The following is a 13565-nucleotide window of genomic DNA, read 5'->3' as shown; positions in this document are numbered from 1 at the left end:
TGCTACTGTTATTCTTTCTCTGTGTAGTATGTAGTCAGTCACTCCCAGCTGGAGACACGTACTCTGCAGGTGTCTGTGTGGCATAACGACCGCTTCGGACACAACAGTTTCTTGGGAGAGACGGATCTGACCTTTGACTCCTGGGAGTTTGACACTCAGATAGAGGAGTGGTTCTCCCTGCAGCCCAGGGTGAGATATACACCCCTCCCCCCATGTACTGGTAATGATGGTCTCTCTGATGGTCTCTCTGATAGTCTCTCTGATGGACTCTCTGATGTTGGACTCCTGCAGACCGAGGGCTCAGCCGATTCAGTGATGCAGTATAAGGGAGAACTCACCGTGGTTCTCAAGTACATTCCTGCAGAGAGGAACCTCTCACTGCCATTGGACCAAATACAAGGTAATATAGACAAATACTTCTGGTAAATCCATCTCGATGCTATACTACTATACACAAACTGCAGTAACATTTCTGTCTGTACTTGGATATTTATATGATTCTTTATATGATTCTCTCCATCTCCCTCTCCCTCTCTGTCTCTCCCTTCCTCTCTCTCTCTCTCTCTCTCTCTCTCTTTCTCTCTCTCCCAGTGAAGAAAGGATTCCTGAAAGGGAAGAAGAGCATCACTCTACCAAAAGGAGGAATGGTAGAACTGCTGGTTAAAGAAGCCAAAAACCTGACAGCTGTCAAATCAGGGTCCTCAGACCCGTTTGTCAAGGGGTGAATACAAACGGCCGTCGTCGCTCACACCACACACGCTGCCCAGACGTGCGCGTGCCCTGTCCAGCGAGAAGACGAGACCCGTAACGTCAGACTGCGTGTGCGTGCGTGCAGGTACCTGCTGCCCGATGACAAGAAGAACACCAAGCACAAGACGGCGGTAGTGCGGCGCTCGGTGAGCCCGCGCTGGAACCACACCTTCACCTACTGCGGCCTGCAGCACAGCGACCTGGACAGCGTGTGTCTGGAGCTCACCGTCTGGGACAAGGAGCCTCTTGCCAGTAACGTCTTCCTCGGGGGAGTCCGTCTAGGAGCTGGGACCGGTTGGTTTTTCTTTCCCTCGTGTGTGGACTTTCTTCTCCTTTCTGTCTTTGTCTCTTTCTCTCCATCTTCCACATCCAAATATAATTTACCTCTTAACATCCGGGCTTCCAATTTTTTTATACAGTTTTTTTTTCATTTGATGTGAAGTAGTAAGTGACATTGAAAGGTGTTGGAAGAGGAATGAAAGTCTATAAACACTGGTGTACAACTGGTGTCTCTTTTTCTGGGAACTTTCTCTCTCGTATGTGCATATGTGCGTATGTGCTTGGTGTGTAAGAGTATAAAATATGAAGCTGTACCTTTCTCATGTAACTCTAAAGACAAAGCTTATTCTGCCTACTGCCAAGCAGGTTCCAAAGCTATTTTCCATTGGCCCTGTAACTTCATGGGACTTGGGAGACACTTATAGAGTGACTGACAGAATGACAGTGCACATACTCTCTGGGAATCAAACCCATGACCTCAATCTTACGAGCCCTACACTCTACCTGTTCCTACAGACGCTGCTCAGTTGTTGTAAAATAAGTATTAAATCAATTATGCTTTAATATGTTTCCCAATGTATTGGAGTCTACTGAGCTGACAAAGTGATTAATTTTTCACTAGTCATTTACTTGTGAAATAGCTTTGACTACATCTTGTGAGTCCAAATATTCCCGTATCCTCTTATCTATTTGCTCTAAGAAACAGCATGTTGAATGACTTGCATAAATGGTGCATGAAGTAATCATCTCATTACTGTGTCTAATGCTGATTCATTCAAATCCAGATGCTCAGTGTGGTGCAAGATGATAGCGTGGTTTGGGTTTTTTTTTTAAGCCTCTTGCTTCTGAATAGACTCTTTCATTAATACTACGCCTCTGGCATTCACTGACTATCGGGTTCTTAGCACAAAAAACGGCTGCGTTTCCGGAGCTCAGGAGGCAGCCAGACGCTGACGGCAAGTTCTGGTCTGCAGGTCTAAGCTACGGGAAGGAGGTGGACTGGAACGACTCGTATGGGGAGGAGCAGCGGCTATGGCAACGCATGATTGACAACCCCGAGGTTCCGCAGGAGTGCACGCTCATGCTGCGGTCCAGCATGGCGAAGAGGAAGACGTAGAGGAGACGGCGGGACACACACACACCAATCATGCAATACTCGTCCAGAACTTTCCACTCCTCACCACCTTCAAGAAAAAGTGCCCTTTGTGTACACAGATAGAAGCCACATGATCATCCATCCACCCCTACACACACACACACACACACACCTGCACAGAGCACATATATATCATCCTACAGACCAGCTGTGACCACTCACTGCGTCTTGACTGACATTCAAGAACATGACCACACACTGTCTTATTGTTTATTCAGACGCATCTTACATAAGCCTGTGACACACAACTGCACAAACACATCATACATGCACAAATGTTGCAAAAATGTCAATGAATATGACATCATACAACAAGGCCATGGCTGTGAACACAAAACTGAGCACACTGCTTAAGGTCACACAAAAGAATAATGAAAACACTCACACACACACAACATGAGGGCGCACATTTTTTTAATGTGCACATTGCACAAAACATTGTAAAGCACACACACTTATTAGGCACAATAGACACATTTATGCCAAAGAAGCCACTTCTTTGTGCAGTGTGAACGTAGATAATCCCAGCAGATTTAGCGTGGTCTGTTTTTATGTGTTGTTGTAGCGATGAGACCTCAATGATGAGAAATCAATCACACCTCAGTGAACTCACCCAAAACACCCATTTCAACTCTGCATGCCTGAGGGGGTGTTCACGAGTGTCAGATGGGGGGTGTTCACGAGTGTCAGATGGGGGGGTGTTCATGAGTGTCAGATGGGAGGGTGTTCACGAGTGTCAGATGGGGGGTGTGTTCACGAGTGTCAGATGGGGGGGTGTTCACGAGTGTCAGATGGAGCGGTGTTCACGAGTGTCAGATGGGGGGGTGTTCACGAGTGTCAGATGGGGGGGTGTTCACGAGTGTCAGATGGGGGTGTTCACGAGTGTCAGATGGGAGTTTTCTGTTCATCAGATGCTCTCCATGTACACATGTAGCCAGGCATAATGACTCCAGTCTTGAGTGTTTACTTACACTGTTCAAAAGCTGACAGAGACAAGGAAGGAAGAGAAAATGGACACTTCAGGATAAAGTTTTTAGAGACATTTGCTGGATGTGCAGACGTGCACACACCACTGAACCACCACAGTGTGGAGCCCTTATTCTGACATTTGAGCTGAAGTCTAAAAAAATGTCCCAGCAGGCATACTGTGTTGCTGTGAGGTTTTCATGAACAGTCATTCCATTTGCAAGTCCTTCATTCCTGTTCCATGCAGCAAGCCTTAAAAATGACACTCAACAGCACATTTCAGGCTTATTATATGTTGTAGTCTCCTGCTCAGTGTTTATAAGGCTTTATGAACAGCTGAGTGTGACTTCTATATGTTTAATGTTTAACCCACAGTGTGTCTTGTTGCCTGACTGTAAATCAGTTAGACTCACAGCATGTTCAGTGTGTTTATGTGTAATGTCGTCTCTGAACAGGGACACTACGTCACCCATAGATAACAATGAATAAACTCAATATTAACCTTACTGTACTCAATTGTCAACTCATTTCATGAATAGGCTACTAGATTTTGACACAAATGTGACAGCACTTATATCACCAAACAGCTGCACATTTTATTGGTTTGTATTACATTGCATTTGTCATTTTAATTTTCACAATTTTATATTTTTTTCTTGTCCATCCAGAAATGTATTCCTGACTACATTACCGACCCACCCAATAAAAGAAGAAAGAGCCATTACTGCCATTTTAACTCTGAGGCAATAGCCTTGTGGGAAAAAAAAGGGACCGGCAATCAATTCCGCTTTTGAAATTGAAATTTTCTTTTTATTTCGTTGGTCTATTCAGGATTATTACTCGTACATATATAAAGTGTGCTACTCCTGACACTTACAAGAGATGGCGACACACACTGTGCCATGATAATGTCGTGATACGATGACGCGGCACACGGAGACATCTTGTAGCGTAAACTCGGAAGTAGATTTTTTAACGGGAAGCAAGCATACCGTAAGGTTACGGTTTATTTGATTTATGGACAAGTAGCCTACGTTAAGGTAAATACACTTGCCCGATATACAGGATATGTATACACTTATTTATATGTATAGTAGGGGAGACCGGGTATGGTTGTAACATGGGGAGAGTTGTAACACCATCAGTTCCACCGATGACGGGTAAGATAGGAGTCATATGATCATTCCAGTATTTACACAATTCATCCCTGATCCCACATGGTGAATATCAAGGCTGGAAACAGGCACATGCAGATTCCATAGAGAAAAAAACTCTAAAGTAAATTGCTGAATCAAGACTATTTTTTGTTTAGTACTTATACTATTGCAGATAAAACCATATGAATGATATTACATTAAACTGTAGTTTCTCAGGTAAATTGTGATGCATGTTCCCCCTGTAAATATCAAATCACCTATTAAGTATACATATTGTTAAATAGGTTTTTCTAGTACACTAATTTACACACACACACACACACACACACACACACACACACTCCTGAGTAAAACAGGAAGTGCATATGAGTTATGGTCAGTCATAGAGAGAGAGAGAGAGAGAGAGACATTGTTCTGGATTGTTATTTTATTTTAAAAAAAAACCTATTTTTGAAGCATTTTGCATGGTGTAGCCTCTGTTTTTGCTTCTTTTGTAAGTTGTTACAACTTACTCCAGCATGTGTTACAACCTACCCTGCTAGTGGGGTAGGATGTAACAAGGAAACACCATGTATTTGACGTCAACTCACGAGGGCTGTGATATTTGAATTGAGGTTTGAATTGGTGCCATTTGTAGTAAACAAATGTCTGTACTTTGTATAAAAGTTTGAGAACTCTAGCTCAGAAATTCAGTGAGTTACAGGTGCTGAAGCAAAAAGTGTTACAACCATACCCGGTCTCCCTTACTTATATTCATTATATATATTACATAAATTGCCACTGGAAACGACAAATCCTGAATCCTTTTGGTCCAAAGGTGTTCAACACATTTACATGTAGTACATCTAGATTGGTTGCAGGCTACAGTACCAAAGGTAAAATCACAGTGGTCATTTATATCGCTCATACCTTTAATGATTTGTGTAGATTAGTGGAGTATCTTTTGTAGGATGATATAATTATTGTTATCATAACAGCATATAAAATCATAAAAAAAAATCAACATATAACCAAAGCACAATAACAAAGATTTCTGTCATATGTGCTCAATTCATGATATGGCTTCAGTAAGATATCTAACGCATATATTGTCTCCACTGTACTGTCTCGTTGGGAGAATGTCTCTGAAGACTCTTACATAACTGATAATACTTCCAAAGTTTATATCCAGCCGGTAACCCAACTTTGGTGAACATACCATTAATAAGTTAAACAGGCCTTATAAAATGACAAATTTAGCCCGGTTGACACACTCAAAATGTTTTGTCAGTTTATCCTCTAAAGACTGGTGAACACCATTTTGGTTCTTCTGAAAGAGGATTGTTAGCTTTGTGCTCCCTGCTGTTCAGATGACGCACATCTTCGTGTATGGGACTCTGAAGAAAGGCCAGCCCAACTACGACAGGATGCTGAACACAGCCAACGGCAGGGCACAGTTCATTGGCCGCGCTCGCACCATTGAAAAATATCCACTGGTTATAGCAGGCAAGTACAACATCCCCTTCCTCCTCAACATCCCTGGACAAGGCCAGAGGGTCCAGGGAGAGGTCTACATCGTGGATGACAAGATGCTGAAGTTCCTGGACTGGTTCGAAAGCTGCCCGCAGATGTATCAGCGCTCACGGGTCCAACTTGAGATGGAGGAGTGTGTTGGAGAGGGAGAAGACACCCCTAACATGGGGAATAGCTTTGAGGCTTTTACGTATAGTACTAACACTCACAAACCCGAGTGGCTTCAGAATCCAACTTTTGAAAGCTATGATTCTCATGGGGAACACGGTCTTCGGTATGTGACTCGAGAAGCCAGAGACATGCACTGATGTAACTGAATCAGTGGCAGAGCCAAACCCCACTGAAAATGGTAATTTTACGAGAAAATGTGTGTTTCCTTTCGTTCATCATTTGTATATGGACCCCTCTGATAAAGCCTTGCTCATCCTTTGGCCACCCCTTGAAAAAAAGTCTAGCTCCACCACTGAACTGAATACATCATTAGAGCTGTTACAAAATAACGTTCTTTTGTTTTGGAAAAAACCATCAATGTTTCATGTAAACATTCAGAACCAGTTGATTCAGTACCACACAGTAAACCAGTAAACTTTAATGGTGTAGCAATTAAAACCAGGTATTTTTTTAACCCAGCATGAAAGTTTTGCATTATTTCAACCTATCATGAGTATATACGAATAAAAATGTTTACCTACAATAACCTATGTTACCTGCATCTTTAATTTCCTCTGGGGATCAATAAAGTAGTGATGGGCAAATAACAACGAGGCTTCGGAGCGTGTCACTCTTCCTGAATCAGAGTGATTCGAAACGCTGTGTCGGAGCTTGTAACGTGTAACTTTTGCTAACTTTTAACTAATTGCTGGCTTAGGATTGAAACGGTGCCAGTGGTTCAGTGATGCTCTTTAGAGGTTGTAATGGCTTCGGTTGTCCACCAGATGTCACTAAAGCCTTGAAACTTCGAATCTTTTTCGGCACAATTGTTAGGAAACACTCAGTGCTTCATGAGGCTTCACTTGCCCATCATCACTACAATAAATATCTATCTATCCATCTATCTGAATGTATACATTTGCAAAGGCACGTCTGACGTCATTGACGTGACCCGTATTCCGAGTAACGCAGCAGCAGATTTATGCGTAATGATTTCGCGCATGCGCAGTGTTGGGGAGGACACTGAATTGACCGTAACACCTGATTCGTCGTTCAGTCAAGACGGCTGCTCGTTAATGAGTTTTCACAGCCAAACGGTAAGTTGTTTTACAAACTTTGTGAAGGCACGCGTTTAATCTCTTAGAGGATTGTCTTTGTTAGTGTCTCATCATATGTATGTTTTGTCTCTGTGTTAAGAAAAACACAAGATAAAAGATATTTTCCAAAAACGAGATGGACGAACCAATTACCAACACAGAAGCCGCAGAGATGATTAAAGCCATTGATGAGGTCATTAAAGCGAACCCGGTGACACAAGCCCTCACGATTGAGGATCCAACTATATCCATGAAGTCTCCCTTGGTCATCTTACCTCGCTCACCGTGCAGAAACCCTCCAAACGAAGATGTCGGGAAACACAGCACACCACAGCCAATCCGCAGGAGAGCGAGGGACCGAAGACAACCCCGATTCACACGAGGAGCACCAGCCGGCCTGGCCAGAGAGGGGACGAGTGAGTCTCAGAAGAGCTGTGACAGTTAGAGAAAAGGGATGGGGAAAAGTGAGAGAACGAAGTAGACAGGAGTTGAAAGTGAAGGGGTAAGATAGCTACAAAATATCTTGCCAGGCTCTGCAGGGGACATCCATGATTATTGTCACGGCAGCGAGGAAGAGGGGGAGTTCGATCCATGCGAGATAATCGCGAGAAAGAAAAGCGGCAAACATCGCAGCAAAACCCCAAAAGAACACGTTAGCACCCACTTTCTGGGCCCACCCCACTGTTGCTTCTGATGGGAAACCAGATGAGACAGCCTGTGAGGTCGGCAAGTCCAAAAGGGGGGAAAAGGAGGTTGGGTGGATGGAGGTTTTCCGAGTAGCTGCTCGATCATTAGCCTACAGTACTGAATGGTCACAGTTGTTCAAGCGCTATGGAGACATGGTGTCCGGGTTGATCGGATCGTCCGTTCCGCCCAAGGACATAATATTTGATCCCGAAGGGCTAGGTCGCTGTTATGGCAGTTGGGCTGGTTATTGTTTTGTGTGTGTTCTCTCTTTGTCTTTTTCCTCCTATTCCCTTCCCCACATCCAGGTGGAGCTGTGCCCAGGTGTGGCTGCTGTGGGTGGAGTCAATCCCTCAGAAGTATAAAGGTGGAAGATCCAGGAAGTGGGAGAGAGGGGGAAAATGGTGTGAATGGGTTGCCCGGAATGGTGGCCTTGTGTGTGTTTGTTGGCAACTGTGTAACCTGTGTGTGTGTGTGTGTGTGTGTGTGTGTGTGTGTGTGTGTGTGTGTGTGTGTGTGTGTGTGTGTGTGTGTGTGTGTGTGTGTGTGTGTGTGTGTGTGTGTGTTCACTAGATGGTTGAGACAGTGCTCTTTGCTAGATGCATTTTACAACTTGGTTTGTATATGTTTGTTTGTAAATATGTTGGGTTCTTTTTGTTATCTTTTATGTGGACTGTAAACACCTATGGCTGGAAGGGGGTAAGCGCCAGTTTTGTTCTGATTTTCTCCTGGTTTTGGCTTAGTTAGGGAGCCAGGCTGGGTTCTTGTCTTTTTGTTGACTGTTTTTTTTTTTGTAGGTAAAGTCAGTGTTTGGGTTGGAGTTAGTGTTGGGTTCTGTTTGTTGTGTCGGCCTTGCTTATCCCCGGAGAAACGGCCTGTTATTCTTTTGTTGGTTTGGTGCAAGTTGGTTGGACAAATACACTGAATGAATCCATGCGGGGTCTCTGTGGTTTTTCTTTTATTAGCTAAACACCCACCTCCACCTCATCGCCTAGACTGACTTGTAACAAATGGGGGCTCGTCCTTGCGTCTAGGGGTTTTTTTTGTTTGTTTGTCTCTTTTTTTGGTGGGGGGGTGCTTGGTGGTGTAGTTGTTTTGGAGGCGTTTTTTTTTTTCCTTTTCGGGTGGGTATGGAGTTTCACTTGGATAGGTTTGTGTTGTCTGCCTCTGTGGAAGGTTTGGTCCAGTGTAGAAAGGCTGATTTGCTGATGGTAGTGGAGTTCTATAATGTGCAGCTGACAACTGCTCTATAGACGTGATACGTGATTGCCTGCTGGACATAAGAATTTGGCTGTCTAAAAATTTTTTAAAACTGAATGATGGCAAAACAGCGGCTATTATTTTTGGTCATCCAGACAACGTAACATCAATTGCTAAACATCTGGAGCCTTTATTATTAATGAATACTCAGAGCTGCGTCAGGAATCTTGGAGTTTTCTTTGATTCCTCACTTACATTCGATAAGCAGATCAACTCAGTGGTTAGTGCCAGTTTTTATCAGCTAAGGAAAATTTCTAAGCTTAAATCTATTTTAACTTTTAAAGATATGGAAACAGTTGTTCATGCTTTTATTACATCACGGCTTGACTACTGTAACTCTCTTTATTTTGGTATTAACCAATCAGCTCTGTCACGTCTTCAGCTTGTCCAAAACGCAGCAGCTAGGCTCTTGACAGGAACTAAGAAAAGGGAGCACATTTCTCCAGTGTTGGCCTCCTTACATTGGCTCCCTGTTAAGTTCAGGATTGAATTTAAGGTTCTTTTGGTTGTTTTTAAATCCCTAAATGGAATCTCTCCCACTTACATTTCTGACCTGCTCTGCCCGTACTCACCACAGAGAACTCTACGATCAGTTAATCAACTACACTTGGTTGTACCATATTCCAGACTCAAGACGAAAGGTGACAGAGCCTTCTCTGTTGCGGCACCCAAACTGTGGAATAATTTGCCTGTCTCTATCAGGACGTCATCCTCAGTAGATGTTTTTAAGTCCAAGTTAAAAACATTTATGTATTCTCAAGCGTTCCAGTGCTCATAAGGTAAACCAACAGAAATGAAATGCTCAGGTTAATTTTATATAATCTTAATTTTTATTTTTTTATTTGATATAATTATTTAAGACTTAGAAAATTGTGTGTTTTTGTATTTGTATTTTTGATATTCTTATCTTAATTCTTATTCATATGTATGAGTGCATTCTATTTTTAATATTCTTATTTTAATTCTTATTCATATATGTATGAGTGCATTGTACAGCACTTTGGCTGGCCCTTGTGGCTTTTAAATGTGCTTTATAAATAAAAGTTGACTTGACTTGCCTGTCTTGCGCTCTTCTAGGAAAGCAGAGATTAGAGATGTTTTGCTTGCTAAACTGCGTGATGACGGTAGGTTGCCAGTGTCTCCAGATTCGCAGTCCCCTGTAAGAGAACAGCCTGCTGTATTGGCTGGGGTGGAGGGTGCCAGTGCTGCAAAGGATGAAATGGGAGTCTTTTCACCGGCGGAGGCCAGTGAACAGACACCCAGAACGTCTCCGGGCACAGCTCCTGTCACTACTCCCCTTGTGCCAAGTTCTCTGGCGGAGTTGGACCTGAACATGGCTATAAGGCTGAAGGAGTTGGACCTTGCAATCAAGCAGCAGGAGTGTGAAACACAGTTGCTGCGTGAGCGTGCTCTGGAGTTAGAAGCGAGTAGAGCGTCCTCCCACAGGCAACCGGTCACACGTTCTTCAGAGTTTGATATCAGCAAGCACATCTCTTTGGTACCGCCATTTAGGGAATCTGAGGTAGATTCCTACTTCACTGCCTTTGAACGGGTTGCTACTACTCTACACTGGCCAAAAGATATGTGGTCATTGTTACTTCAATGTAAGTTGGTAGGTAAGGTGCAGGAAGTGTGTTCCTCATTAAGTTTGCAGCAAAGCCTTGACTACGACCAGGTTAAGGCTGCTGTGCTCAGAGCTTACGAATTAGTGCCTGAGGCCTACAGACAGCGATTTCGATTCCACTCAAAATCAGCGGATCAAACATTTGTTGAGTTCGCTAGGGAGAAAACTGCCCTGTTTGAAAAGTGGTGCTCCGCCTCTAAAGTAACCACTTTTTCACAATTGAAGGATCTTCTTTTGCTTGAAGACTTTAAGAACGCTTTGCCTGAGACTGTGGTGGTACATTTAAATGAGCAAAGGGTGGTGACTCTTTCTGAAGCTGCTGTGTTAACAGATGATTGTGTTAACTCATAAAACTGTTTTCTCTTCTGTGAATATCACCAGGTCTACATCACCTGGGAATAATGCACAGCAGAAAAGAAACAGACGAAGTCAAGGGGTTTGGTTTAAGGCTTCTCCTGTGAATGAAAAGCCCTTAAAAAGAGACAGAGATAAGACTGCTGGGGAGTCTCCTTTACATCCTTCTGAGACTCAGGTATGTTTCTATTGCAGGCACCCAGGTCACATAATTGCTGACTGTGCTTTGTTGAACAGAAAGCGGGACAAACCCAAAGAGGTGGCATGCATTTCTGCTTCTCTGGTGAACACCGGCAGAAGACCGAGTGATAACTGTGAGACCTTCCGCCCTTTTATTCTGGATGGCTTTATTGCCTTGTCTGATACGGACAAGTGGCGAGTTCCGGTTCAGATATTACGGGACACAGGTGCTGCCCAGACTTTACTCTCAAGTAAGGTGTTACCCCTGAGTAGAGAAACGTTTTGTGGCTCATATGCAGTGATATGTGGTCTTCATTCAACTCCGGTGAGTGTACCACTTCATAACCTCTATCTGCATACTGAACTAGTTACTGGACCGGTACGGGTAGCTGTGTGGCCTACATTACCAGTCAATGGTGTGGATGTCATTCTAGGTAATGACCTTGCTGGTGGTCAGGTTTTTCCCATTCCAGAAGTAGTAGTTGAGCCTGTGTCATCGGATGAGAGTGATGTGTTGCAACAGAACTTCCCTGAAGTATTTCCTGTTAATGTTATTACTCGTTCTCAGAGTAAGAATAAAGCAGAAGCTGTCGATTTCGATTTAACAGACTTGTTCAAGGAAGACAAACCACACACCAAAGCTGTTTGTAACAAGGCACGCCAGAGAGAGCAGGATGTGTTTACTTGTTCCTTGTCTCCAGTGTTGCGAATAACGCCGTTAAAAATAACGGCGTTAGGTAACGGCGTCATTTTGTCAGTAACGGGATAATATAATTAATTACTTTTCCTGTCGTTACAACGCCGTTGACGTTACTGGTCATTAAAAGCGGTGTGTTACTATATATTGATATACTAACAGTAATCTGAGCGGACCGCTGCCCAGGATAGTGAGGAGTAACAGATCTCGATAGGTCACTGTTCTCGGTGTAACACCTGTTTAACTTAACAAGTCAGTAAGCGAATCAGAGCCAGTGTTTTTACACGCGCGCTGAAGCACGCCAGTGACACGGAGAGACACGCGACACAAACAGGAGTCATGAGCAAGACGAATAGAAATATTTGCATTTTCAAGGTGGCGATATAAACATTATTTAAGAAAATACTTGAAGTTCCTGAATGTCTACCAGACTGGGTATTTGATTTATTTAATTAAGGATAGAGGTTTTATTGTTAAGTTTAAGTTTAAATTAAGAATTTAATTTAATTTGATAGATGTAAATGCACTTTATATAGTGTAAATGTTTACTTTAGCTTTTTTTTTTTTTTTTTTTTTTTTTTTTTTTTTTTTTTTTTTTTTTTTACAAAGATTTGGGATTTAAAAGGATTTTATCCTGCACTCTGTGGATGTGCAATAAATATCAAAAGTTAAACACCTTTCTGATCTACTCATTTCAACTGACTGTGAAAACTGCTTTTTCAAAAAAAAATCCTCAGGAAACTGATCCTACCCTTGCTATCTGTAGAAAGCAAGTACAGGAAAATCCCAATGTGTATTACCTATGTGAGGGTGTTTTGATGATGCGTTTCCTTTACGAAACATCACAGCTAAGTCTGTATCTAAAGCTTTGGTGCGCTTTTTCTCTATATTTGGTCTACCAAAAACAATACAGACCGACCAAGGAACCAATTTCACAGGTAAACTGTTTTCCCAAGTGCTTCAACAGCTAAACATTGAGCATAGGACATCATCAGCATTCCACCCTGAATCTCAAGGAGCCCTTGAACGTTTTCACCAGACTTTAAAGACCCGGTTGCGTTCTTTTTGCTTTGAGTCTGGAAAAGACTGGGATGAAGGGTTGGCCTTCCTTGCTTGCTCTCCGTGAGGTCGTGCAGGAACCTACTGGTTTTAGCCCCGCACAACTGGTGTTTGCTCATACTGTGCGTGGTCCCTTAAAGTTACTAAAAGAACAATTGTTGAATGACCGATGTGCTCAAGTAGACAACTTGTTGGCTTATGTGAGCAAATTTCGCGAACGTCTTCACAAGGCATGTGACATTGCCCAAGCCTCTCTTGCTACGGTACAGGCTTCTATGAAAAGAAGGTTTGATCAGAAGGCTGTAAAATGAGAGTTTAAACCTCAAGAAAAAGTCTTGGTTCTGTTGCCCATGCCTGGTTCTAGCCTGCGAGTTAAATTCAAGTAGGTTGGACAAATACACTGAATGAATCCATGCGGGGTCTCTGTGGTTTTTCTTTTATTAGCTAAACACCCACCTCCACCTCATCGCCTAGACTGACTTGTAACACTTGACTTGCTTACTTCCTATAAGTCTCCCCTTCATTGTAGCCTTCATGCTCTTCGGAGAGGCCAACTCACAAGTAGCCACAGGTCAAATCGAGCAGATTGCGAGTCTCGAAAAGAAGGTTGTACAAAAGGCCCTACAGGAGCGTAACCATT

The 13565-nt window shown here is 43.0% G+C and overlaps 3 protein-coding genes across 4 annotated transcripts in view; all 3 read left to right on the top strand.

The window, feature by feature from the left end:
- sytl5 (synaptotagmin-like 5) overlaps positions 1–3657 on the top strand; it is a 7808-nt gene extending 4151 nt beyond the window's left edge. Inside the window, exons 9-13 of the mRNA XM_077001411.1 lie at positions 28–189; positions 292–400; positions 592–721; positions 836–1044; positions 2004–3657. Coding sequence (XP_076857526.1) covers positions 28–189; positions 292–400; positions 592–721; positions 836–1044; positions 2004–2146 — 753 coding nt within the window. The 3' untranslated portion in view covers positions 2147–3657. The remainder of the gene's footprint in view (positions 1–27; positions 190–291; positions 401–591; positions 722–835; positions 1045–2003) is intronic.
- Positions 3658–4040: 383 nt separating this feature from the next.
- LOC143511793 (gamma-glutamylaminecyclotransferase B-like) lies at positions 4041–6445 on the top strand. Of its 2 annotated transcripts, XM_077001441.1 has the most exons (3): positions 4118–4191; positions 5126–5183; positions 5658–6445. In XM_077001441.1, the coding sequence occupies exon 3, from the start codon at positions 5658–5660 to the stop codon at positions 6126–6128; it is 471 nt and encodes a 156-aa protein (XP_076857556.1). In that variant the 5' UTR covers positions 4118–4191; positions 5126–5183; the 3' UTR covers positions 6129–6445. The 2 variants fall into 2 exon arrangements, with proteins under 2 accessions (XP_076857555.1, XP_076857556.1); XM_077001440.1 differs by lacking the exon at positions 5126–5183 and having other exon boundaries at positions 4041–4191.
- Positions 6446–6594: 149 nt separating this feature from the next.
- On the top strand, positions 6595–12387 carry LOC143511783 (uncharacterized). The gene is made up of 2 exons (XM_077001428.1): positions 6595–7067; positions 7168–12387. The coding sequence occupies exon 2, from the start codon at positions 10967–10969 to the stop codon at positions 11936–11938; it is 972 nt and encodes a 323-aa protein (XP_076857543.1). The 5' UTR covers positions 6595–7067; positions 7168–10966; the 3' UTR covers positions 11939–12387.
- The last annotated feature ends 1178 nt before the right edge of the window (positions 12388–13565 follow it).

The sequence above is a fragment of the Brachyhypopomus gauderio genome, chromosome 4 (genome assembly GCF_052324685.1).
Source record: "Brachyhypopomus gauderio isolate BG-103 chromosome 4, BGAUD_0.2, whole genome shotgun sequence".
Taxonomy (NCBI): Eukaryota; Metazoa; Chordata; class Actinopteri; order Gymnotiformes; family Hypopomidae; genus Brachyhypopomus; species Brachyhypopomus gauderio.
Note: the sequence above shows the minus strand (reverse complement) of the source record. Positions and strands in the feature narration are given on the sequence as shown.